The 26461-nt window shown below is 42.5% G+C and overlaps 1 protein-coding gene across 2 annotated transcripts in view; it reads right to left on the reverse strand.

Moving 5' to 3' along the window:
- The window catches only part of mgat4a (alpha-1,3-mannosyl-glycoprotein 4-beta-N-acetylglucosaminyltransferase A), a 293401-nt gene that overhangs the window by 109105 nt on the left and 157835 nt on the right, over window positions 1-26461 (reverse strand). For both annotated transcript variants that reach the window (XM_059963900.1, XM_059963901.1), the window contains exons 2-4: window positions 21702-21869; window positions 18057-18197; window positions 4485-4618 (exon numbers count right to left, since the gene is read on the reverse strand). In XM_059963900.1, the coding sequence (XP_059819883.1) occupies window positions 4485-4618; window positions 18057-18197; window positions 21702-21869 (443 nt within the window). The remainder of the gene's footprint in view (window positions 1-4484; window positions 4619-18056; window positions 18198-21701; window positions 21870-26461) is intronic.

Genomic DNA, 26461 nt, shown 5'->3' on the forward strand with positions numbered 1-26461 from the left:
AGAGAGAGAGAGCTTGTGGTATGTCAAATTCAGATTCAGTTTATTGTCATTTAGAAACCACAAACGCAATGCAGTTAAAAGATGAGACAACATTCCAGTTACCAGTTGAACAAGTAGTCTTTGGTGTACTGCAAGTCTGTGTCTTTACTGATGGTTCGCTGCAAGCTTGAATGCTTGGTGGAGCGTGCCGATGCATTTTTGCTGGTGGGGGTGGGGAGTAGTTGTTGCTTTGCTGCTGTTTGTGTGTGGGGGTCACTTTGGGGTTTTAATGTTTAACTGTCACTCATTCTTTGGGGCACTCCTTTGTTTTCGTGGATGCTTGCGAAGAAAAAGAATTTCAGGATGTATATTGTATACATCTCTCCGTCATTAAATGTACCGTTGAAGTATATTGAACTGTGAAGAGTTCCATTCTTGATTGGGGTAGTATGGTGGTGTCATGGCTAGTGAAGTTGCTTTACAGCACCAGTGTTCATTGATTGGGGCTCAATTCCCATTGCTGTCTGTAAGCAGCTTGTACGTCCTGTCTGTGAACACATGGGTTTCCTCCAGTGCTCTGTTTCTTCCCACATTCTAAAGACGTAGGGGTGAGGGATGGTGAGTTGTGGGCATGCAATGTTGCCAGGGAAAGTGTAACGACACTTGTGCGGTGCCCTTAGCACAGTCCTTGCTGCATGCTTCAATGTACATGTGACAAATAAAGCTCACCTTCAGTAAAGGATTGGATGGATAGTGTGACCTGATTGGTGTCACAGTCAGATGATGACATCTCCCAATTGTAAGGAAGGTGGACTGGCAGGTTTGGGACATCTTTATTGGATGCAGATACAGTGCTGGCCAATCATATTCTGCAGATGCCTCCAGACAGAATCAGATTGGGGTGGTTTAAGTAACAAAATAAATTGTTGATTACAATTGGACATTGCTGGGTTGTGTTCAGGTCAGCTTTTAAGCTGACACTGCTGAAGCACTGGGTAGCTCTCTCAATAAGTTGGATCTGCGCATTAGTGTTCTCAGTCCATCCAAACATTTATGCTATAGCAAATCACAATCATTAATGCTAATTATCTTGGGATTTCCGAAAATGCGTTTATCCTCATGCCTGTCTCCAAATAGATTTGCAAATCTCTCCAAGAGGGGGGAACAAAAACAAAAGGGCTTGTTACCATCAGAAAGGTTGTGGCATTTTAAATGGTAAACTGCTGCGAGAGACTGTACTATCAATTCACACAATGCTATTTTGGGCTTTGCACGTTCCAAAAGATTAAAAGCTTCCCTTGTTAGCCATTAGTAATTGCATGTCCAGGGTGGTGTGGTGGGGGGGGGGGGGAAGACTGGGGAGGAACCTTTAGAGAAAGCAATAGGTAATTGCCGAAAAAATGCCCTCACCAGAAGAAAGAAATATCATATAGTTACAGAGCCAAGGTAAATAGACGTGACCACAGATACAAGGGCACACTTTATAAACGAATACAGAGAATTCATTACGAAGTGCTAATTGGGGATGGCAACCTTTGTACCCCACCTGCTGCTCCACATTCATGGCAGTTAGCATTGATACTGCACAGCTAAAGGAATATGGGTTTAAAACTGACCTCTCTCACTGTCTGCGCAAAGTTCACATGTATTTATTTCTTCAGAGATAGCGTGGTGCAAACTCTCCTGGCCCAACAAACTGCACAACCCAGCAGCTCACCTATTTAACCTTTGACTAATCAGAAGGCAATTTACAATCACTAATTAAGGTACTAACCAGTGTGTCTTTAGACTGTGGGAGGAAACTGGAGCACCCGGAGGAAATCCATGCAATCACAGGGAGAACATACAAACTCCTGACAGACAGGGGTGGAGACTGAACCGGGATCGCGGTTTCTGTAATAGCGATACGCTAACTGCTACACCACCTTCTTGTCTCACGTGCACTCTCTCTGACTGTTTACTCCCGCATCCCAAAGGCAGGCTGGTAGCTTAATTAAAAGGTGGGGAGAGCTTTTTATTCTGGTGTCTTCCCTCTTCTTTTCCAGTTTTGCTCTGAAACATTGACTGTTTATTCATTTATACAGATGCTGCCTGACCTGCTGAGTTCCTCCAGCATTTTGTGTGTGTTACTTCGGATTTCTAGCATCTGCAGACTTTCTCATGTGCATGGAAGTTTAACTGGCCACTGTAAATTGCCTCTCAGTGTAGGCCAAAGACAAAAAAAAATCAAAGAACACTTGTTGGCCAAATATGAAAGAGAATAATTTATAGGGGTATAAGGAAAGTGAGAAAGGGAATAATGGGATTGCTCTTCTGATAGCTGGCATGGAAACAATGGGCTGAATGGCCTCCTCCTGCATTGTTATAGGTATAATACAAGTCAAAACACTCCTTTCCAATGAGGTGAAACATTGGGAACTTAGTTTTGCTTATTTATGAAGTTTTAATATCCTTGCACTGTACTGCTGTTGCATAACAAATGTTGTGTCACACTAGTCAATAATAATATATTTAATTAGATTTGCAAAATCAACCGTATTTCATTAGTTTGGGATATGGAAGTACTACTGACTACAAAGACAGCAGTCATTCCCTGACATGAAGTGAAGTTATATATATAGCAGACTGAGCAAGGATGGTAATTGGGATGAGCTGTTCTCCCATCTTAGCAATTCCCCATGTGAGGAGACGTCACCAGTGTGCTGTTGATTGTGGCAAGTTCTCTGAATGCTTGGCCTTTGTATACTTTTCAATCAGTTGACTGGGTATCATTTCAGAAACTCAATTGTGATGTGCAGAGGAAATTGTGTCGCTGATTGGCTATGTGGCCAACTTCGTGCGTTGTGGTCTGGAATTTTGCCTGTATCAGGGTCTACATGTTTGTTTCCAGAATTGTTTGTGGAAAGCCATGCTCCTAGGAATTCTCTTGCATGCAATGGATGCGTAAGGGTGTTCCTTCTCCAAAAGGGCAGTAGCTGGGCCCCAAAGGCCATTTCACCATAGACTCACTGAGATGAAGAAAGCTGACACTGCCTAATGCAGGTCTTAGCCAAAATTCTTTTGATCATTGGTTTCTTAAAAGAGAAGCAATGCTAGATTCACCGATTATGCCAAGGTTTGAATTCACCATCTGAGGACTTAACCCAAGCTCCTAGATTAGTAGACCAATAACACAACCATCAGGTTTCAAATGTCATAAACTCAAAGTAATAATTTGACTTTTAAAATGTGTATTAGTTTGCAGAACTATAGAAATATTGAACCAAACTCCTGGCAAATTTCATCTGCTATCTTCATACACAGATGAAATTTGGAAGAAATTGGGTCCAATATTTTGCAAATTAACTGTTGTATTGATGCACAGTAACATAGCATCAGATGTTGTATTAATAACTGATGTATTAATGCATAATAAGCACAGAGCTAGTGATTATTGATTAGTGTTCGATTCCTGCTGCTGACTGTAAGGAATTGTACAATCTCCCCCATGACCCAGTGGGTCTCCTCTGGGTGCTCCAGTTTCCTCCCACATTCCAAAGGCGTACAGTTTAGGGTTCGTGAGTTGTGGGCATGCAAAGCTGGCACCGGAAGCGTGGTGACACTTGCAGGGTGCCCAGCACAATCCTTGCTGATTCAATTTGGTACAAACGTTTCAAAGTTCCGTTTGTACATGTGACATATAACGCTAATCTTTAATCTTCAAACCTCTGAATCAGGAGCTATGTCCAAATCTTACAAACAAAATCTATAGATCTTCACTTTTAATTTTAAAATCGATTTCAGAACAAATAGCAATAAGAAACCTACAATGTGATTTCATGACTAAGCAGCTCTTCACAAGCTCATTGTGCGGGCTCTGTTAGTGTCCATATATAGTACAACCAGCTGACTGTCTACAGTCAGTATGTAGGAATTTCAATCAAGATAGCAAGGTAACAAGCAGAGAGTACTTGAAGCAAAACATGCAAAATGATGGAGGAACTCTGCAACTCCAGCAGCAAACATGGAGGGGAATAGACATTTGATATTTCGGGCTGAGACCCTTCATCAGTACTGGAAAGGAGAGGGGTAGAAGCCAGAAAGAAGTCGGGGGAAGGAGAAAGGAGTACAAGTTGGCAGGTGGTAGTTAAGATTAGGTCAGGGGGAAGGTGAGTGGGTGGAGGAGGGGATGATAAAGTAAAATGCTGGGAGGAAATAGGTGGAAGTGTATTTGAAAGCAAAAATTCAAAAGAATAACATGGAAGATGCTGGAAAACTAAAGCAGAAAATGGTGGAAACAAACTGCAGGTCAGTCAGAGTCTTGGAGAGGGCACTATTTTATGTCATGGCCATTTTACCAGACCTGAACATCTGAGATCTAATAAAATGGCTAATGCAACACTTAAAACAAAATTGGCAAAATGGTTTCATTTCAACATCCACCACCATAGTTAAAAACACTAATAATAGCAGATAAACCAAGTGCAAAATACAAAGACTGGGCAGCAAGCAAACAGTACACTTACCTCGCCTATAAATACCACTATTACACAATCCAACTTCTCTTCAGTGGACAGTTTATCTATCAATGAGTGAAGTGTCTCCGCAAGGTAGGACTTCACTTTTCTTTTCACGGTGGGAATTCCCAACACCAAGGACACTAGAGCCGAAAAAGCACACACACAATTGGTCCATGAAAACTGGAGGCGTTGGAAACCCGAATGACAGAGAACATTGGAAAACACAGCACATCAGGCAACGTCTGTTCAGAAACCAAACCCTCGAGGAGCAGAAGGAACGTAGTGCTATCCGTAAGAGGGAAATTAGAAGTGCAAAAGAAAGATGTGAAATCACTCTGGCGGGCAAGGTAAAGGAGACTTCTAAGATATTCTACAAGTAAAAGGGTAAGTAAGGGGAGAATAGAGCTCCTTGAGGATCAATGTGATCATCCACACTCAGTGGCCACTTTATTAGGTACAGGAGTAGAACCCAGTATGGTCTTCTGCTGTTGCAGCCCATCCTCTTCAAGGTAGCACCCTCCCCCACCCCAAGAGTAGGGGAGTGCACAGGCCCAAGGAGAAAGGTGGAGGAGTTAGCGGGGTGGGTTTGCCCCACACAGAAGGTTGTGGAGTATGGTGTAAGCTACTAAAGGAACTGAAGATGCAGATACAATTAGACAATACTTAGGCAGAAAATGGATAGGGAAGGTTTAGACTCTCACTTTAGACCCTCATTTTAGAGAGGTACAGTATAGGCCAAACACTGAAAATAGTTCTAGCTAAGGAAGGCATCTAAATCAGCATGGGCAGGTTGGGCCAAATGGCCTGCTTTCATGCTGCATAACACTATATAATGTGTAGTTCCTTCTCCCCCTCTGCCTTCAGCTCTTTAAACAGTTAATAAATCCATGAACACCAGCTCGATACGTCTCTCTTTTTTTGTGACTCATAAAATAGTGTATGACTTGCCACAAAACAACAAATTTCCCGATATATGCCAGTGATAATGAACCGGATTCTGACTCTACTACCTCAAGACGATTGATTCACATTCATTCTATTACTTAAAGCAAAACTTACAAGTTATATAATGGAAGTTGACATTGAGAGAAAAGAAATTAATAAAGTTGGCTCATTCTTAGGTGCAGATGTGGGAGAGTTGGTGGGGGAAGGGTGCAGCAATGTTCTCTCACTGCAGTTAGGTTTAAAGAGTTGGTAATGGAGAGATTTCATGGGTACACGAGCACAGTCATTGAAGATTACTTCCCAAATCTTGTACCAGCTGCAAACCAGCCAAGCAGAGTGAGTAGAAATACTTGCATAAAATCTCCGGTTGCAGTTGTGAGTTTTACTGTTACAAGCATGCTGTTGCTCAGTTCCACAGTGGAGAATTAGGTGATTTAAATCATGGTTGTTTTTTTCTCTCTAGGTTACCAGTAATTGTTGCTCACCCTTGGCACAACAGTAACCCCATCACCAATTACCACGGACATCCAAAGAATGCTATTCAGAATGTAACAGAACATAACGGTACAGTACAGGCCCTTTGGTCCATGACATTGTGTCAACCTTTTTAACCTACACAGATCCCTCCAACATAGTTGGAAAGCAGACAGTGAGTGAGTGGGCCAGTGAAGGAGTGAAGATTTGAGGCTTTGACTCGAGAGGCTTCGACGGGAAGAGGCAGAGGACGAGTTTGTTCTCAGTTAGTCTTTACAATGCCTCCTGAGATGGTGATGTGCCTCTCCTGTGAGATGTGGCAGTCTTGGGGGAACTCCCCTTTCCCACAGAGTCACAACAGCCAGAAGTACTTGCGGCTGGGCGATCTGGAAGACCGTGTGAGGAATCTGGAGCAGCAGCTGGATGACCTTCGACTCATAAGGGAGAATGAGGCAGTCATAGATGAGAGCTACAGGGAGGTAGTTACACCTAGGCTGCAGGAATCAGGTCGTTGGGTGACAGTCCGAGGAGGGAAAGCGAAGGAGAGTAGACAGGTACTGCAGAGCACCCCTGTAGCCATTCCCCTGAATAATATGTTTACTGTCCTGGATGCTGTTGGCGAGGATGACCGACCAGGTGTGAGCCACGGTGGCACAGAGTCTGATCCTGTGGTGCAGAAGGATGGGACGGAGAAGAGGAGGGCTGTCGTCATTGGAGACTCTATAGTCAGGGGAGCAGACGGGAGATTTTGTGGACACGAGAAGGAAACACGCATGGTTTGTTGCCTCCCGGGTGCCAGGGTCCAGGATGTCTCTGACCGGGTGCATGAAATCCTGGTACGAGAGGGAAAGCAACCAGAAGTCGTGATACATGTTGGGACCAACGACATAGGCAGGAAGAGGGATGGGGTCCTGAAGTGTGAGTTTCAGGAACTAGGCAGAAGGCTGAAGAACAAGACCTCAAGGGTGATGTTCTCAGGATTGCTGCCAGTGCTACGTGATAGTGATGGTAAGAATTGGAGGAGATGGCAGTTATATGCGTGGCTGAGGAGTTGGTGCAAGGGGCAGGATTTTAGATTTTTGGACCATTGGGATCTCTTCTGGGGAAGGTGAGACCTGTACAGATTGGATGGGTTGCACCTGAACTCGAGGGGGAACGATATCTTTGCTGGTAGGTTTGCTCGCATGGTTCGGGAGGGTTTAAACTAATTTGCAAGGGGGATGGGACCCAGAGCGATAAAGCAGTGAAAGTAGTGCATGGAGTAAAGCCAGATCTAACGTATAGAGAGGCTTTGAGGAAAGAGAAGCAGAATAAATGGTATAAAGGTAGTAAGGTAGAAGGGCTAAAATGTGTGTACTTCAATGCAAGAAGCATCAGGAACAAAGGTGATGAACTGAGAGCTTGGATACATACATGGAATTATGATGTAGTGGCCATTACGGAGACTTGTCTGGCACCAGGGCAGGAATAGATTCTCAATATTCCTGGATTTCAGTGCTTTAAAAGGGATAGAGAGCAGGGGAAAAGGGGAGGAGGTGTGGCATTACTGGTCAGGGATACTATTACAGCTGCAGAAAGAGTGGGTAATGTTTTGAGTCAGTATGGGTGGAAGTCAGGAACAGGAAGGGAGCAGTTACTCTATTGGGGGTATTCTATAGGCTCCCTGGCAGCAGCAGAGATACCGAGGAGCAGATTGGGAGGCAGATTTTGGAAAGGTGCAAAAATAACAGGGTTGTTATCATGGGTGACTTTAACTTCCCTAATATTGATTGGCACTTGATTAGTTCCAAGGGTTTAGATGGGGCAGAGTTTGTTAAGTGTGTCCAGGATGGATTCCTGTCACAGTATGTTGACAGGACAACTAGGGGGAATGCCATACTAGATCTAGTATTAGGTAACGAACCGGGTCAGGTCACAGATCTGTCAGTGGGTGAGCAGTGATCACCGCTCCCTGACCTTTAGCATTATCATGGAAAAGGATAGAATCAGAGGGGACAGGAAAATTTTTAATTGGGGAAGGGCAAATTATGAGGCTATAAGGCTGGAACTTGCGGGTGTGAATTGGGATGATGTTTTTGCAGGGAAATGGACTATGGACATGTGGTCGATGTTTAGGGATCTCTTGCAGGATGTTAGGGATAAATTTGTCCCAGCGAGGAAGATAAAGAATGGTAGGGTGAAGGAACCATGGGTGACAAGTGACGTGGAAAATCTAGTCAGGTGGAAGAAGGCAGCATACATGAGGTTTAGGAAGCAAGGATCAGATGGGTCTATTGAGGAATATAGGGTAGCAAGAAAGGAGCTTAAGAAGGGGCTGAGAAGAGCAAGAAGGGGTCATGAGAAGGCCTTGGTGAGAAGGGTAAAGGAAAACCCCAAGGCATTCTTCAATTATGTGAAGAACAAAAGGATGACAGGAGTAAAGGTAGGACCGATTAGAGTTAAAAGTGGGAAGATGTGCCTGGAGGCTGTGCAAGTGAGCGAGGTCCTCAATGAATACTTCTCTTCAGTATTCACCAATGAGAGGGAACTTGATGACGGTGAGGACAATATGAGTGAGGTTGATGTTCTGAAGCATGTTGATATTAAGGGAGAGGAGGAGTTGTTAAAATACATTAGGACGGATAAGTCCCCGGGGCCTGACAGAATATTCCCCAGGCTGCTCCACGAGGTGAGGGAAGAGATTGCTGAGCCTCTGGCTAGGATCTTTGTGTCCTCGTTGTCCAAAGGAGTGGTACTGGAGGATTGGAGGGAGGCGAATGTGTCCCCTTGTTCAAAAAAGGTAGTAGGGATAGTCCAGGTAATTATAGACCAGTGAGCCTTACGTCTGTGGTGGAAAGCTGTTGGAAAAAATTCATAGAGATAGGATCTATGGACATTTAGAGAATCATGGTCTGATCAGAGACAGCATGGCTTTGTGAAGGGCAGATCATGCCTAACAAGCCTGAAAGAGTTCTTTGAGGAGGTGACCAGGCATATAGATGAGGGCAGTGCAGTGGATGTGATCTACATGGATTTTAGTAAGGCATTTGACAAGGTTCCACATGGTAGGCTTATTCAGAAAGTCAGAAGGCATGGGATCCAGGGAAGTTTGGCCAGGTGGATTCAGAATTGGCTTGCCTGCAGAAGGCAGAGGGTTGTGGTGGAGGGAGTACATTCAGATTGGAGGGTTGTGACTAGTGGTGTCCCACAAGGATCTGTTCTGGGACCTCTACTTTTTGTCATTTTTATTAACGACCTGGATGTGGGAGTAGAAGGGTGGGTTGGCAAGTTTGCAGATGACACAAAGATTGGTGGTGTTGTAGATAGTGTAGAGGATTGTCAAAGATTGCAGAGAGACATTGCTAGGATGCAGAAGTGGGCTGAGCAGTGGCAGATGGAGTTCAACCCAGAGAATTTAAGGTGGGGGGATATATGGGAGGCAGGGTTTGAGGGTCGGCACAACATTGTGGGCCGAAGGGCCTGTAATGTGCTGTACTATTCTATGTTCTATAGTCTCAACATGTTAGAAACTGCTTCTTCCCCTCTGCCATCAGATTTCTGAATAGACAATGAACCAATCCATGAACACCATCTCACTATTTTTTGGTCTCTTTTTACGCTACTTATTTAATTTCTGTGTTATACAGTATATTTATTTATTTCTTATTGTAATGCATAGCTTGTTTTATGTATGATACTGCAGCTGCAAAAACAGATGAATTTCACGACATACGACAGTGATATTAAACCCAATTCTGATTCTGATTAGCCCCCCCATTTTTCTATCCTCCACATATGCATATGAGTTTCTTAAATGCTCCTAATGTATCTGCCTCCACCACTACCCTGGGCAGAGTGTTCCATATCCCCACCGCCCTCTTATATAAAATAATTACTTCTGACATCCCCCTATACTTCCCTCAAATCACCTTAAAATTATGTCCATTTGTGTTAGCCATTTCTGCCCTGGCAAAACATCTCTGGCTTCCACTCGATCTATGCCTCTTATCATTTTGTACACTTCTATCAAGTGACCTCTCATCTTCCTTCGCCCCAAAGAGAAAAGCCTAGCTCACACAACCTCTCCTCATATGCTCCCTTCCCTGGCCATGCAACAAACTTGGATGCTATCCCGTTCTTCCTGCCAACTGCCGGGTAATGTCATTCCAGACCAAGGGAAAGATCAGGCACCTTTGCCCAACCACGTGTGAGAAGTGTCCTCATCATTCACGGCCACATGAACAATGCAAAGGTCAAGTTTCCTGCACCGAATGCTTCAGCATCACAGTAGAAGGCTTGTCACTGACTTGAATGAGAGTGGTTGCAACACCAAGGAAGCATCTTGATATCATAAGTGTCAGTCTGCTTTGACTGGTGTCCATCACTCAGCCTCTACTCACATGCTCCCTCCCTGGGTAACTGTGGCTGCATCATGTATGATCTAGAGCATGTGTTCGCAACCTCTTTTATGCCATGGACCCTTCCCCCTAACAGAGGGGTCCATGGACCCCAGATTGGGAACTACTGATCCAGAGGATGGACCTCAAGGACCATCCATTCAATATGCATCATCAATGGAATGGTAGCATCTCCAGGTTCCCATTCTAGCAAAACATCTAGGTACGAACAGATACCAGCACTCCACTAATTTTGCCAGACCAATATTTGCATTTGATGGCTGTAGGGCTCTACTTGCTGAAGTTTAGGAAAACAAAAGTGGGGATCTCATTGAAACCCATCAAATATTGAAAGGCTAGAGAATGGATGAGAATAGGATGTTTCCTATAGTGGGGGAGTCTAGAAATGGAGGGCACAGCCTCAGAACAAAAGGGTGTCCCTTTAGAACAGAAATGCGGAGGAATATTTTTAACCAGAGGGTGGTGAATCTGTGGATTACGTTGCCATGGACAGCTGTGGAGACCAAGTCATTGCGTACATTTAAAGTGGAGGTTCTACTGTTATGTCTTAAGGTTTTATGGATCTAATAATGCTAGCCTTCTCCAGCAACACCATTTTAAAAGGACCAGACGCGACAGTCAAGGACAACTCTCCTCAGTACTGACTGAATAGACAGCTAACAGAGAGCCACTAAATCAAAGAATTACAATGTCAACAAATGAGGCCGTTTGTTCCATCAAGTCTACATCACTTGCAACCAAAAGTGAAAATCATTTGTAAAGCAAATATCCATTTGCTTTCCAGGAGAAGCTATTGCACGAGACAGACACCATAATCCTTGCAAACAGAGCAAGTGCCATACGTGCCCCTACATCTCCTCCCTCACTACCATTCAAGGCCCTAAGCAGACCTTCCAGGTGAGGCAACACCACACCTGAGAGTCTGTTGTGGTCATCTACTACATCTGGTGCTCCAGTGTGGCCTTTTGTATATTGGAGAGACGCGATATAGACTGGGAGTCCACTTCACCAAGCACCGGAAAAAGCAGGATCTCCAAGTGGCCACCCATTCCAATCCTACTTCCCATTCTCACATGTCAGTCTGTGGCCTCCTCTACTGTGACGAAGAGGCCACACTCAGGTTGGAGGATTACATTTCATGTAGGTAGCCACCAAACTGAAGGCATGGACAGCGATTTCTCAAACTTCTAGTAATTGCTCCACCCCACCTTCACCATTCCCATTTCCCTCATCTCCTTACCTACCTATCTCCTCCCTCTGTTGCTCCTCCCCCACCCTTTCCTTTCTTCCTTGGTCTTCTGTCCTCTCCTATCAGATTCTCCCTTCTCCAGCCCTTTATCTCTTTCACCAATCATATTCCCAGCTCGTTACTTCATCCCTCTCCTGGTTTCACCTATCACCTTGTACTTCACCTCCCACCTCCCCCTCCCCATCTTCTTACTCCGACTTCCCATCTTTTCACCCCCGCAGTCCTGATAAAGGGTTTCGGCCTGAACGATCGACTGTTTGTTCTTTTCCATAGATGCTGCCTGGCCTGCTGGGTTCCTCCAGCATTTTGTGTGTGTTGCTAGGAGAAGCTGTTGCTCTGCTTCAGCTTGAAACCGCAAAATATCCATTTAAGTTCTTTCAAGGAGTGTAGGCTTCGTAGACTGAGCTACATTTAATAGCCCATCCTTGGAGTCCTTTAGGAGGTGCTGTGAGTTGCTGCAGACCCCCTGAGGCATGGGTATCCCAACAACGCCGATATTGAGGGAGTTCTAGGATTTTGACTAAATGATAGTGGGGAAATAGCATTATGTTTTGGAATATCAGGATGGCTTGTGGCTTGGATGGCAATGTAGAAGTGGTGGCATACCCTTTGCTTTTACTGTGTTTGTCCTTCCATCTGGTAGAGGTCCTGAGTTTGGAAGGTGATGTCAAAGGAGTCTTGGTGAGCTGCTGCAGCACGTCCTGCTGCTACTGTGTCTCAGTGGTCAAGTGAGTGGATGGAGTGTCCCTCAAATAGACTGCTATGCATACGATGTCAAGTACATACCAACAGGCTCAAGGACAACTTCTAACCTACTGTTATCAGATTCTTCAACAGACCTCTTGTACAAGAAGATGGACTCTTGGCACTACAATCTACCTCGCTACAATCTTGTTGTTTACTGTTCACCTGCACTGCACCTTTTTGGTTGCTTTTACACTTTTTTCGGCTGGAAAGCATCATGTAGGTTGCCACCCACCCTCCTGATGGACTGTTTGTCCCACTCTCATTAGAGAGGAGGCTACACAGCATCCACACCAGGACCACCAGACTCAAAAAATCTTCCCCGAGCAGTAAGGCTGATCAACACCTCCACCTGCTAATTCCACCACTATTTTATTACTTTCCATCAGTCACCTTATGTACAGCGTCCTGTCACTTTATGGACATACAATCAGTGCATATAAGCTATCTTATATATTTATGCTTTTTGTGTATATTTTTAAATTATTATGTTCTTTATCCTTTGCGGGTTTTTTGTGCTGCATCGGATCCAGAGCAAAAGTATTTCACTCTCCTTTACATGAATGTACAGGAAATTACATTAAATATTAAATCTTGAATTGTTATGGTTTTACCTTGTTCTAGCTCAATGTGCTGTGTAATGATCTGATCTGCATGAAGTGAATGAAAGGCAAGATTTTCACTGTATCTTGGTACATGGGACAATAATACACCAACAGCAACACTTAAGTATTGTTGAAGCTACACTCTCCGGACACATGGAGGAGATTCTATCACACTCCTGTCTTCAGCCTCAGAGATGGTAGACAGGTTTCGGCGTTGTAGGAGGCAAGATGCTCACTGTGAACATTCTTGGCCATATTGTTATGTGACAATGCCAGTTCAGTTTCTGGACCAAGTCAGCTCCCTGGTTATTGATTGTGTGGGTTTTAGTAATGGCAATGCCATTGAATGTCAGTGGGTGACAGCAGAATTTTCTCTTCTTGTACATGGTCATGGTCTGGAACATATGCAGCAGGTACGTTGCCTGCCGCCTATCAGCCCAGGCCTGGATATTGTTCAGGTCTTGCTGCATTTGGCTGTGAATTGCTTCATTATCTGAGGAGTTTTGAATCTGAGGTTTGATTTGTTGTCTAAAAGGTATACTTTTCAAGTCTTCTGTAATTCTTAATATTAATGATCTTAATATTCCGGCTTACCAATTGATTAAATTAGGTTTTTTAAAAAAATTGGCTTTTGCTTTTTGTCAATGACTGGCTGTAAATTCCAACAATGATACTTCCAGATGGCAAGACAATGAATCAGTTTAAAACAACATGGAAGATTGGCTAACATTACAAATTACTGTATGAACCAAACACGGTAAGCTCCAGAATGACATCTCCTAATCACAGGAAACCGACTCAGTAAAAATAGTCTTCGTACTGTTTGCACTAAACTACTTGTTCAAATGCAAACTATTTTCTTCCTTTGTGAGGCCTCATTAAACTTAATGATATCATTTGCGTATACAAATAAATCTCATATAAAGTTTATCTGTAAAATTCAGAACAAGGGGAAGTTATTGTTTCTACTCTGGCAGGCTCTGTGCCTAATTTACTGCACTAAGGCTCGCTAGGGAGGAGCTTAGATCTTCCTGCTCTCAAATTCCTCATCATAGTGGACCTACTATAAAGATCTCTTTGTTGAACTTAACCTGAATTAAAGATGTGCATTTTACCCATTGCCTTTACAAACTTTAGATGTCCCAGAACACTTCGCAGTCAGTCTACGTGTAAGACAAAGTCACTGTTTTAAAGGCACCAGCAACTTGCACAAAGCAAACTCTTACAAACAGCTTCTTCTAGGTTTTAGAACATAGAACAGAACAGGACACGGACAGGCCAAGGTCCACGATGCTGTGCCGAACTAATTAAACTTGTAATTACATGCCTAACTAATCTCATCCTTCTACCCGCACAAGGTCCATATCCCTCAACTCTTTGCCCATTAATGTGCCAGTCTAAGGTTCTGTTGTATTTGTCTGCGCTACCATTAATGGCAGTGCATTGCCGAAACCCACAACCCCGGATGTAAAAAAATTGCCTTCTAACATTAGACATTTCAGCCCTGGGAGGGAAAAAAAAACCCTGTCTGGTCTATTTATATCTTTCGTAATCTTATAGATTTCTGTCAGGTCTTTCCTCAGCTTCCACTGGTCCAGAGAAAACAATTCAAGTTTGTCCAATTTCTCCCTATAGTCCATGTTTACTTTCTTTCCCAGTTTAGATGGAGGATCTTTACCCTGAAACAGAGATTGACTTTCTCTCCACAGATGCAGCCTGGCCTGTTGTGTGTCTCCAGTATTTTCTGTTTTGCACTTTAACTATCAGCAAAGATGCAGTGGGCCAAGCAGCTGCAAACCCTCTGCCGCGAGCTCTTGGTGATGTTGCTTGATAAACACTGGTCAGGACAGTGGGATAAAACGCATTATAATACTTCCATGGAATCTTCTGCATTGATGACACAGAGCAGCTGCTTAACTCAGAAAATCATTCCCACCAGAAAGACCAGCAGGGAGTAATGTCTGTCACCATCAAGACACAAGACACAATAAAGATGGACAATAAGTGCTGGCATCTCTAGTAAAGTCCTCATCTGAATAATATTAAAAGAACATCAAGTCTAACTTGTGATTTTATTAAGATAAAAAATAACTTAATTTGTCACATGTATGGAATGTGACATGAAGTTGGAATGTTATGGTGAGGTTTATAAGGCATAGGTGAGGCCGAATTTGGAGTATTGGGTTCAGTTTGGGTCACTGAATTACAGGAAGGATATTAATAAGGTTGAAAGAGTGCAGAGAAGGTTTACAAGGATGTTGCTGGGACTTGAGAAATAGTTACCGAGAAAGGTTGAATAGGTTAGGACTTTATTCCCTGGAGCGCAGGAGAATGAGGGGAGACTTGATAGAGGTATATAAAATTATGATGGGTATAGATAGAGTGAATGCAAGCAGGCTTTTTCCACTGAGGCTAGGGGAGAAAAAAAACCAGAGGACATGGGTTAAGGGTGAAGGGGGAAAAGTTTGAAGGGAACATTGGGGGGGGGGGGTTTCTTCACACAGAGAATGGTGGAAGTGTGGAATGAGCTGCCAGATGAAGTGGTAAATGCGGGCTCACTTTGAACATTTAAGGAAAACTTGGACAGGTACGTGGATGAGAGGTGTATGGAGGGATATGGGACAGGTGCAGGTCAGTGGGACTAGGCAGAATAACGGTTCGGCACAGCCAAGAAGGGCCAAAAGGCCTGTTTCTGCGCTGTAATGTTCTATGGTTGTATGTACATCTAAACATACAGTGAAACCCACTGCTTGCATCAAATCAAATTAGTGAAGGTTGTGCTAAGCAGCCCACATGTGTCACCATGCTTTTTACACTAACATAGCATGTCCACCACTCACCATCCTTAAATGTACGTCTTCGGGATATGGGAGGAAAATGGGGTACCCTGAGGAAACCTACATGTTTACGGAGAGAATGTACAAACTCTTTATAGATGTCGGCGGAAATTGAATCCTAATCTCACAGCTGGCGGTGTAACAGTGTTACGCTAACTGCTACGCTACTATGCCGTAGCAGTTAGATCCCATGATGATAAAAGACAATACATTTGCAGGTCAGGATGGTGCAGGATCTACTCTGCATTTGTAATCTTGCTCATGGTTCACTTCTTAAGTCCTGATAGTCTCACTATGTGGATATGAATCCAGAGTCCTTCACTGCATAAAGTGCTCCCAGATAAGGAGTCCACAACATGAGAACCTTTTATGCCTTCACACAAGGACAAGGGCTACCATTTCTGGCTGCCCATTTGCCTGGTATCTGACCTACAAATGGTCCACACTTACAGTGCACCAATGCCTCAAGACATACAAACAAGCTGGATAAACTCAGCAGGTCAGCAGCATCCGTTGAAAGAAGCAGTCAACGTTTCGGGTCCAAACCCTTCGTCAGGACTGAAGGAGGAGGGGGCAGGGGCCCTATAAAGAAGGTGGGGGGAGGGTGGAAAACCAATCAGAGGAAAGATCAAGGGGTGGGGGAGGGGATAGGCAGGAGAGGTGAAGAAGGAATCTAAGGGGAAAGCACCATGGGTAGTAGAAGAAGGCAGAGTTATGAGAGGTGACAGGCAGCTAGAAGAGGAGACAGAGTGAAGCTGGGATGGGGGAAGGGAGAAGGAGGGGATTACCGGAAGTTGGAGAATTCGATGTTCATACCAAGGGGCTGGAGGCTACCCAGACGGTATATGAGATGTTGTTCCTCCAACCGAAGTTTGGCCTCATCATGGCACTAGAGGAGGCCATGTATGGACATATCCTCTTCTAGCTGCCTATCACCTCTCATGACTCTGCCTTCTTCTACTACCCATGGTGCTTTCCCCCTAGATTCCTTCTTCACCTCTCCTGCCTATCCCCTCCCTGCTTCCCCTCCCCCACCCCTTGATCTTTCCTCTGATTGGTTTTCCACCCTCCCCCCCTTCTTTATAGGCTCCTGCCCCCTCCTCCTTTAGTTCTGATGAAGGGTCTCGACCCAAAATGTTGACTGCTTCTTTCAACAGATGCTGCTCAACCTGCTGAGTTCATCCAGCTTGTTTGTACGTCTTGACTTGACCACAGCATCTGCAGTATACTTTGTGTTTACTAAACAAATAGAGTCTCCAAGACTTCACCAATTGACAAGGAGCATCCTTTCCATCTTAGTCCGAAATTTCCATAATAGCAAAAAACTACAAAAACAATTTCATGATATCAATTTTTCACTTGTCGTCCTGATAAATTGCTCAAAGCACAAACCCTGGCAACTGGTCACAGTTAAATCCAATAGGGATTTCAGGAGAAACCTTTTCAGAATCAGAAGCAGGCTTATCATTGGCATATGTCGCGAAACTTGTTTTGTGGCAGCAGCTTGGCGCAATACTATAAATTACAAAAGCATGGAGCTCACTTCAACATACTGGTTCAGGTGAACAGCAATTACATGTTTAAGTGTGCAATACTGTGTTTCTGCTACAAAATAAAATCATGGTGTTTATACCCGATGTAGTTATCCCTCTGATAATAAAATTGAACACCTGGCAGGCAAGACCTATGAAAGTACCTCAGGGAGAGTGGAATGAAACATAATGCTGAAAAGGTAAGCTAAAGTGGGGCTGGAAGAAGTTTCTGTAGAACATAAAAACTAAGTTGGTACTAGATGGGCCAAATGGTTTTCTTCTTTGCAACATGAAGTGCATTTTTTCCTTTTTGACACAAATGTATGCTCTCTTATCACATCGGGTAAATAAAGCAGATTATTATTCAAAGAAGGTAACATACTCAATAAAGGGGTTGTAACATGATGAAGAGCAGTAAAAACTGCCACACTGAAATTCAGCTGCAACACATCTAATGAGAGTTTTCAGTAAGGGGAAGTCAACTGAATTTTATTAGGCATTTAAAAAATGTCCCATGAGATTTTAGATTGTGAAGAATTTCAACACTAGAATAATAATAACATTCATTCTGAGTTATTGGCCACCTTCAGCTTGTGAAGAATAGAACTGATTGAAGTGGAATCTATTTTGCTTTGAACGCACATTGATTTGTCAAAAAAAAGTCATCAAATAGAGTGAAATGGGCATCTCAGAACCAGGCTATATTAATTATGCATTAATTCATATTCATTTAAAGTACTTTTGCTTCACCCTCTGCAGTTTAATACAAGAAAAATGAGCGTGCTGGTAACTCACCGCCTGTTCTACCGAGGCCAACCTGCACAGCAGGCTGGAGACTCTCCTCGTTGTTAAGTAAATGGGGCATGTGGTGGTAAATATTTGGCACTTGTAGAGCATTTCTGTTGGTCAAGTCTTTCAATATCTTTTTGGCATCATCTGAAAATAATTCATAAAAATGTTCAGGCTTCCTAACAGAGTCATAGAAAAGTACTGTGCAGAAACAGGCCTTTCAGCCCATCCAGTTATCTAGTTAGAAAATGTTATCTAATATTATGTTCAATACCATTTAATTTGTTTTACAAAGGTTGATCTGTCTAAATTACAAAATCATGAAAAACTAAATGCATAATTGGAAATAAATAATACATATGAAAAAATAAACAAATATATGTATGTAAAGTAAATAACATTAAAATTAATTATTCTGAGTATTTTCTTTCTCTATGAAGTGCAGAAATAGGCAAAATATGATTTTCATTCATCCAAACGTCAGAAAAAATATACAAGCAGTTTGGCAGATGCTGGAAACCCAGAGTAACACACACAAAATGGTGGAGGAAACCAACAGGTCAGGCAGCACCTGTGGAAAGGAATAAACGGTTGATGTGTCAGGCCGAGAGCATTCACACACAGAGTCTATTCAGCAAGAGGAGGAATGAGGGCATACGTGTAGATCTGTTGTTTATACCGACATTTATAATTCCTTTTGCAGAACTAATGACTTTTAGTTAAAAGATCCAGTATGGAAGGGACTTGGGACCAAGGATACAACTCGTCTCTTGGACTGATGCAAAAGATCTACCTTGGTATTATTTGGAAAAATAGAGAAGTTTAACAGGGGTGTGGTACAGTAGTATAGCAGTCAGCACAATTGTGTTACAGCACTAGTGATTGCAGACGAAGGTTCAATTCCCACTGCTGTCTGTAAGAAGTTTGTATGCTCTCCCTGTGACCACAGGGGTTTCCTCTGGGTTCTCCAGTTTCCCCTCACATTCCAAGGATGTATGGGATATGAAGGATTAGAAAGTAGTGGGCATGCTATGCCAGTGCTGGAAGGGTGGCAACACTTGCAGGCTATCCACAGCATAACCTTCACTGACCAAATTTGATGCAAACAACACATTTTACTGTATGTTTTGGTGTGATGTACGCATGACAGGTTAAAAAAAACCTAACCTTTAAAAAAGTTTTAAAGCTACAGTGGCATTCAAAAGTTTGGGCACCTCTGGTCAAAATTTCTGTTACTGTGAATAGATAAGCGAGTAAAAGATGACCTGATTTCCAAAAAGCAATGAAGTTAAAGATGACAATTCTCTTTAATATTTTAAGCAAGATTACTTTTTTATTTCCATCTTTTACAGTTTCAAAATAACAAAAAAGGAAAAGGGTCTGAAGCAAAAGTTTGGGCACCCGGCATAGTTAGTACTTAGTAACACCCCCTTTGGCAAGTATTACAGTTTGTAAATGCTTTCTGTAGCCAGCTAAGAGTCTTTCAATTCTTCTTTGGGGGATGTTTGCCCATTCTTCCTTACAGAAAGCTTCTAGTTCTGTGAAATTCTTTAGGCTGTCTTGCATGCACTGCTTTTTTGAGGTCTATCCACAGATTTTCGTTGATGTTTGGGCTGGGGGACTGTGAGGGCCATGGCAAAACCTTCAGCTTGCTCCTCTTGAGGTAGTCCAATGTGGATTTTGAGGTGTGTTTAGGATTATTATCCTGTTGTAGAAGCCATCTTCTTTTCATCTTCAGCTTTTTTTTTACAGTGTGATGTTTGCTTCCAGAATTTTCTGGTATTTAGTTGAATTCATTCTTCCCTCTACCAGTGAAATGTTCCCCGTGCCACTGGCTGCAACACTAGTTCAAAGCATGATCGATCCACCCCTGTGCTTAACAGTTGGAGAAGTATTCTTTTCATGAAATTCTGCACCCTTTTTTCTCCAAACATACTTCTGCTCATTGCAGCCAAAAAGTTCTATTTTAACTTCATCAGTCCACAGGACTTGTTTCCAAAATGCATCAGGCTTGTTTAGATGTTACTTTGCAAACTTCTGACGCTGAATTTTGTGGTGAGGACGCAGGAAAGGTTTTCTTCTGATGACTCTTCCATGAAGGTTATATTTGTGCAGGTGTTACTGCATAGTAGAACAGTGCACCACCACTCCAGAGTCTGCTAAGGAAAACTCCATCAGGAAAAAAAAAGTACAGGATCCTCAGGACTCACACGATCAGGTTCAGGAACAGTTACTACCCCTCAACCATCAATCTCTTTAATCAAACAGGATAACTTCATTCAACTTCACTTGCACCATTAATGAAATGTTCCCACAACCTACTGACTCACTTTCAGGGACTCTTCATTTCTTGCCCTTGATATTCGTTGCTTATTTATTATTACTATTTCTTTCTTTTTGTATGTGCAGTTTGTCGTCTTTTGGTTGAACATCCTGTTGGTGCAGTCTTTCATTGAATCTGTAAGGATTTATTGAGTTTGCCTGCTAGAAAATGAATCTCAGGGTTGTACAAGTTACTTTGAACTAAGAGTTGACTATGGCCACTTGAAATGGAAGGCATGTTGTCCAATGATCTGCTCTAAACTTGACATTGGAAGGAAAAAGTTTTGAACATTTACCATGTATAGTTAACATTGGAATATCGTGAAAATTGCCTGATAATGTCAAATAGATCTCCTTATTTTCGCTAAAAGTCCAGAATTATTTTTTCTTCTTTCTTTATTTCCTTTCTTCCTACAAGGTTCTGGAGGAAGGCCGAGTCTTGATGAAGAGTCTTGGCCCAAAACATTGACTCTTTATTCCTTTCCATAGATGCTGTCTGGCCTGTCGGGTTCCTCCAGCATCTTTTGTGTCTTGCTCAAGATTTCCAGCAGCAGAGTCTCATGTGTTGTGTTTCTTCCTGCTTTTTTTGACCCCTTACACATTGAACTGATGACCATACATTCTACAGATGGTGACTAGTGCAATGACAGCCCCTGGATTCTCGGCTCCTTTTCTGTTCATATTTGCATAATACACGAGTGTAAAACAATGAATAGAGGAACTCTTTGTCATGCATAAAATCAAATGGCAGGCAAATACTTGCCCCAAGGATGCAAAGCAATTCAACTTGGCAATTATCTAAGACTGCTCTCACAATTTTCCAGTCAAAGAATGCCCTTGGCAAGGATATCAAAGACAAGTTTTTTTTTGTGTGTACACAGAGTCTGTGTGGAATGAGCTGCCAGGAGTGGTGGTAGATGTAGATGCGTTGGAGACATTTAAGGCACTCTTAGATCGACATGAACGATAGAAGAATAGAAAGCTATGAGAAGGAAATGTGATCTTACAGTATGTTAAAAGGTTAACACAACATCGTGGGCCATCGTGCTGTAAAGTTCTATGTTCATGAGTTGGAGAGCAAGTCACTGAGAGTTGGGCAATATGTAACATAGTGGAAGGAGAGTACATTTGAGTCCATCTTAAAACTGCAATTGAAGCGCTACATTAAAGCCTCTTATTTTAATCGGCTTAAACCATCAAGCTTTTAATGACAGCAATCAATCTAATATAATTTCACTTTTCAGTTTTGGTTGGGGGTCAATGTTACAGTTTATTGCTGTGTGGGAATAAAAGAACACTAATCCGATTCACATCCCAAATAAGAATTACCTGAGAAATTGTTCAAAGCCTCTTTGCTGCCATTTGATGAAGCCACTATCCTTTTGAACTGCTCCAGCACAGCATTTAGTTCAGAAGAACGCTGCAAAGCTCGATGCTCAGCCACACGAAGACGCTCTCTCAGAGCACGGAACTCATGCTGGTAGGCATTTAGTTTTTCTGTGAACCAATGGGAAGGAAACACAAGTGATAAAACACTTAATTGTCAAAAAGAACCTCAGAGGAAATATCACAGCTACTAAATTTCATTAAACATTGACCTGCCTGAACAAAATTACTTACTGACTCAATGCAATTTGCCTTCCAAAGCGTTGAGTTACAAAACATAATTCAAACTTGAAGGCAAAGTGCAGGGTTAATGGCAAGATTCTTAGCAGTGTGGAGAAACAGAGGGATGAACAGAGGGATCTTGGAGTCCACATCCATAGATCCATCAAAATTACCATGCAAGTTGATAAGGTGGTTAAGAAGGCGTTGGCCTTAATTAGATGGGAGATTGGGTTCAAAAGCTGCAGGGTAATGCTGTGGCTATAAAACTGGTCAGACTACACTGGGAGTATCGTGTCCATTCTGACCCTCTCATTATAGGAAGGATGTGGAAGTTTTAGGGAGATTTACCAGGATGATGCCTAAACAACAGAGCATGATGTAGGAGGGTAGGTTGAGCGAAATAGGGTCTTTCTCTTTGGAGCGAAGGAGAAGGAGAGGTGACTTACACACGGACAGTGGCAGTTGCATGAAATGCATTGCCAGGTGTAATAGTAGAAGGAACATGTAAGAGATGATAGAAAAATAGAGGGGTATGTGGGAGGGAAGGAATTAGATTGACCTCAGGGGAGGTTAAAAGGTTGCCACAATATTTGGGGCCAAAGGGCTTGTACTGTGCTGTTATGTTCTATAGAATAAATAAATAAGTATCTTATTTTCGGGTTATTTCTGACAAAAAGATCTGAATGCATTTCTTCTGATCTCGGGAGCTGTGAGTAAGATTACAGCAATAAAGCACAATACCCCTCACATCCAGCTGTTTCACTGGAGCCATGCTCAAAGGAGATGTGCCTCCTTTCCACACCAATACTTTCATGCATTCCAAGTATTCAAAAACTCTTCCGATCAATTTCCAAACTGCCTGCACCAGCTCTATAGTGTGTGGACAGACTTATCTTGGCCTCCTCCATGTCCCCACTTCCCTCAGGTCGCAGCCGTGCTCCCACCGGCCTGTGTTTTGTTTTTGAGAGCAGGAATTCTCATTCTGAACTTCATCACCCCCTTTCTTCTCTTTTGAAGAGTCTCCATAAAACCTGCAGATCTATGATTGTTTATTGCCAATCCAATAACGACCAATAGTTACAGAAAAGGCTGTGATACTTTATCCTACTTAGAGATACAGCATGGTAACAAGCCATCCTGGCCCAAAGAGCCTGGGCCACCCGATTACAGCCACGTGACCAACCCGTAAGCACCTGGGATGTGGGAGGAAATCAGCACATCCAGACGAAACCCGCACAGTTACGGAGAGAACGTACACACACTGGCAGCAATGAACCCGGATTTCCGGCACTGCAACTGTGCTATGCGAACCTCGACATGGCTGTGCTGCCCCTTTATATTCCAATATCAAAACAAATTGGATTTTTTAAACGCACTCTGCTCAGAGCTAATATAATACTTGGACATATTTTCAATTACTTCCTCTGAATGCACTTTCAGATATTTGAAGCTGTGTTTTCTACAGTGTTATGTGGAAAACACGAAGAAAGAAAAGCTGATTACAAGGCCAGACATTAAGAACTACTACATCATATAATTGCTGCTGCTGTTCAGGACAATCCTTGTACATTCATAATGATTTAGATTACTTTAGCAAGACCGATAGTGAAGTAATGTTCTAATATTGACAACCATTATTTATCATCAATGTTAATGCTGTTTTGGAGAAGAGATGCAACTTACTGTTATAAACATCTTAGCCTTCTGGAATGTTTTATTCACAATTTGGAATCATTAGGGAAATATATGACAAACATTTTTCAATTTGTAAACAGTATGATAACTGACTCATTCCATTATTTATAAAATGTAATAGCGAGGCAGTTTAGTTGTGGGAACATTGAATGGCTACGACACAGAAGGTCCTATCTATGCTGACTAAAAGAAGCTACCGTTAATGCTAGCACGATTTCTAAAATAAAGCAAATGGATTGTTCTATTTAACAAATAAATACCAAACAGCATTATAGTCAATGAATTAAAAATCAATCACAGTACACTGTGAGCGGCAGGGCACGGAGGAGTGTGGGAGGACGGAACGATCTGGGAATACAAGCCCATAATTCATTGAAAGTGGCACCACAGGTACACAGGCTTGTTACATCGCCTTCATAGATCAAAGTATTGAGTACAGGAGTTGGGATGGTAGGTTGAAGTTGTACAAGATGTTGCTGAGGTCTAATTTGGAGTATTGTGGGCAGTTTTGGTCACCTGCTTACAGGAAAGATGTAAATAAGGTTGAAAGAGTAAAGAGAAATTTAACATGGACTGGAGGATCTGAGTTATAAGGAAAGATTGAATAGGTTAGAACTTTATTCCCTGGAACAGGGGATCTCCCTGGTGGAGGGGAGATTTGATAGATATACACAGAATTATGAGGGATATAGATAGGGTAAATGCAAGCAGGTTTTTCCCACTTGATGAGACTCCAACTAGACATCATGAGTTAAGGGTGAAAGGTGAAATGCTTGAGGGGAACGTGGGGAGACTTCTTTGCTTAGAGGGTGATGAGAATGTGGAATGTGTTGCCAGTGTAGGTGACCTGATTTCAACGCCTAAGAGAATTTTGGATAGTTACAGTATATGGATGGGAGGGGTGCAGGTCGATGGGACCAGGCAATTTAAATGGCTCAACATGGACTGGATGTGCTGACGGGCCTATTTCTTCGCTGTAGTTTTCTCTGACTCTAACTAGCTTACTAAATCTTTGTATATTAAAATAAAAGCTTTTGGTAATGGATGCCAAGGGCTAGGATGAGGGAAACATCATCACACACCATCACCATTTAGTGTGTGGTGAGTGTGCAAAGACCAGTACCACACTGGAACCAGAACCGTGAACCCTATTTAAAAGAAGTCTTTGGTAGTTTTATTCTTCCTATCTTCATCTAATTCTCTTTTGCATACCATTAACAACTAGGACTTTACCAGCAAACCTGAGATAATGCATGCTATTGCATTAATCAGGTTTACAATTTTATATCTACACTTCAGTTTATAGTTCTCAGACAAACTCGTGCCCCGTTGACAATGGAGAGCATTCCCTACTTCTCTTCACAGATATTACCACAACCATGCCCCTGGAGCACCATTACCTTACTTCAAACTTCCAGGTCCTACTTTTGACAATCCTGATCTTTTTCAGAAATAAAACATTCTTAGCATGTATATCAGGCTTAATAGTTGGCCTGATATACACTCAGTGGCCACTTTATTAGGTACACCTATACCTATTATGCAAATATCTAATCAGCCAATCACGTGGTAGCAACTCAATGCTTTAAAGCATGCAGACTTGCTCAAGAGGCTCAGGTGTTGTTCAAACCAAACATCACAATGGAAAAGAAAAATGATATAAGTGACTTTGACCGTGGCAAATTTGTTGGTGCCAGACAGGGTGGTTTGAGGATCTCAGAAACTGCTGATCTCCTGGGATTTTAACACACATCTCCACAGTTTACAGAGAATGGTGCAAAAAACAAAAAAACATCCAGTGAGTAGCCATTCTGGTAAGAGAAAGACCAGACTGGTTCATGCTGATAGGAAGGCAACAGTTAACTCAAACAACAATGCATTACAACAGCATATGCAGAAAAGTGACACTGAATGCACAACGGTTGTTTGTCAGTCTATATGCATATTTTTCATAAATTCTACCGTATTTCTTAATTTTTCTGTAGAAGAAAATGAATCTTAAGGTAGCATATGGTAACATACAGTATACATGCATTGATAATAAACTTTATTTTGATTTTGAGATTAAACAGGATCATTGCAATTTGCATCTGAATGGGAAAGAGGCCAGATGGAAGATTATGGTGCCATTCATCCTGAACTGCTTAACGTATAACCAAAAGTCTGTTTGCTTTCACATTTTGATGATTTACATGCAGTGAGGGGCCTGTGCAGGATGAGAGGTCTGACATAAAGAGGACTTACTAAAATAATTAATGCCTCATAAAGTATTAACCTGCCCAACCATTCCTGTGGTTGACTGATATACATGAGCTGGCGCACACATTCATTAAGTTCAATGTGAGTGGCATTTCAGAACCACTAGCTGGTCAGACCACACTTGGAGAATTGTGAGTAGTTTTGGGCCCCTTGTCCAAGTACAGGTGTGCTGGCATTGGAGAGAGTCCAGAGGAGTTTCACAAGAATGATCCTGGGAATGAAAGGGTTAATGCACAAGGAGCGTTTGATGGTTCTAGGCTTGTACTCACTGGAGATAAAAGTAATGATGGAGGATTTAATTGAAACCTATCAAATATTGAAAGGCCTACACAGAGCGGATGTGGAGAGTTTGCTTCCTATAGTGGGGGATTGCAGAACCAGAGGACACAGCCTCAGAATAGAAGAACGTCCCTTTAGAACAGAAATGAGGAGGAATTTGTTTAATCAAAGGATGGTAAAGTTATTGAATTCACTGTCACAGACAGTTGTGGAGGCCTTGTAATTGCGTATCTAAAGCAGAGGTTGTC

This window comes from Hypanus sabinus, chromosome 3 (assembly GCF_030144855.1).
Source record: "Hypanus sabinus isolate sHypSab1 chromosome 3, sHypSab1.hap1, whole genome shotgun sequence".
Taxonomy (NCBI): Eukaryota; Metazoa; Chordata; class Chondrichthyes; order Myliobatiformes; family Dasyatidae; genus Hypanus; species Hypanus sabinus.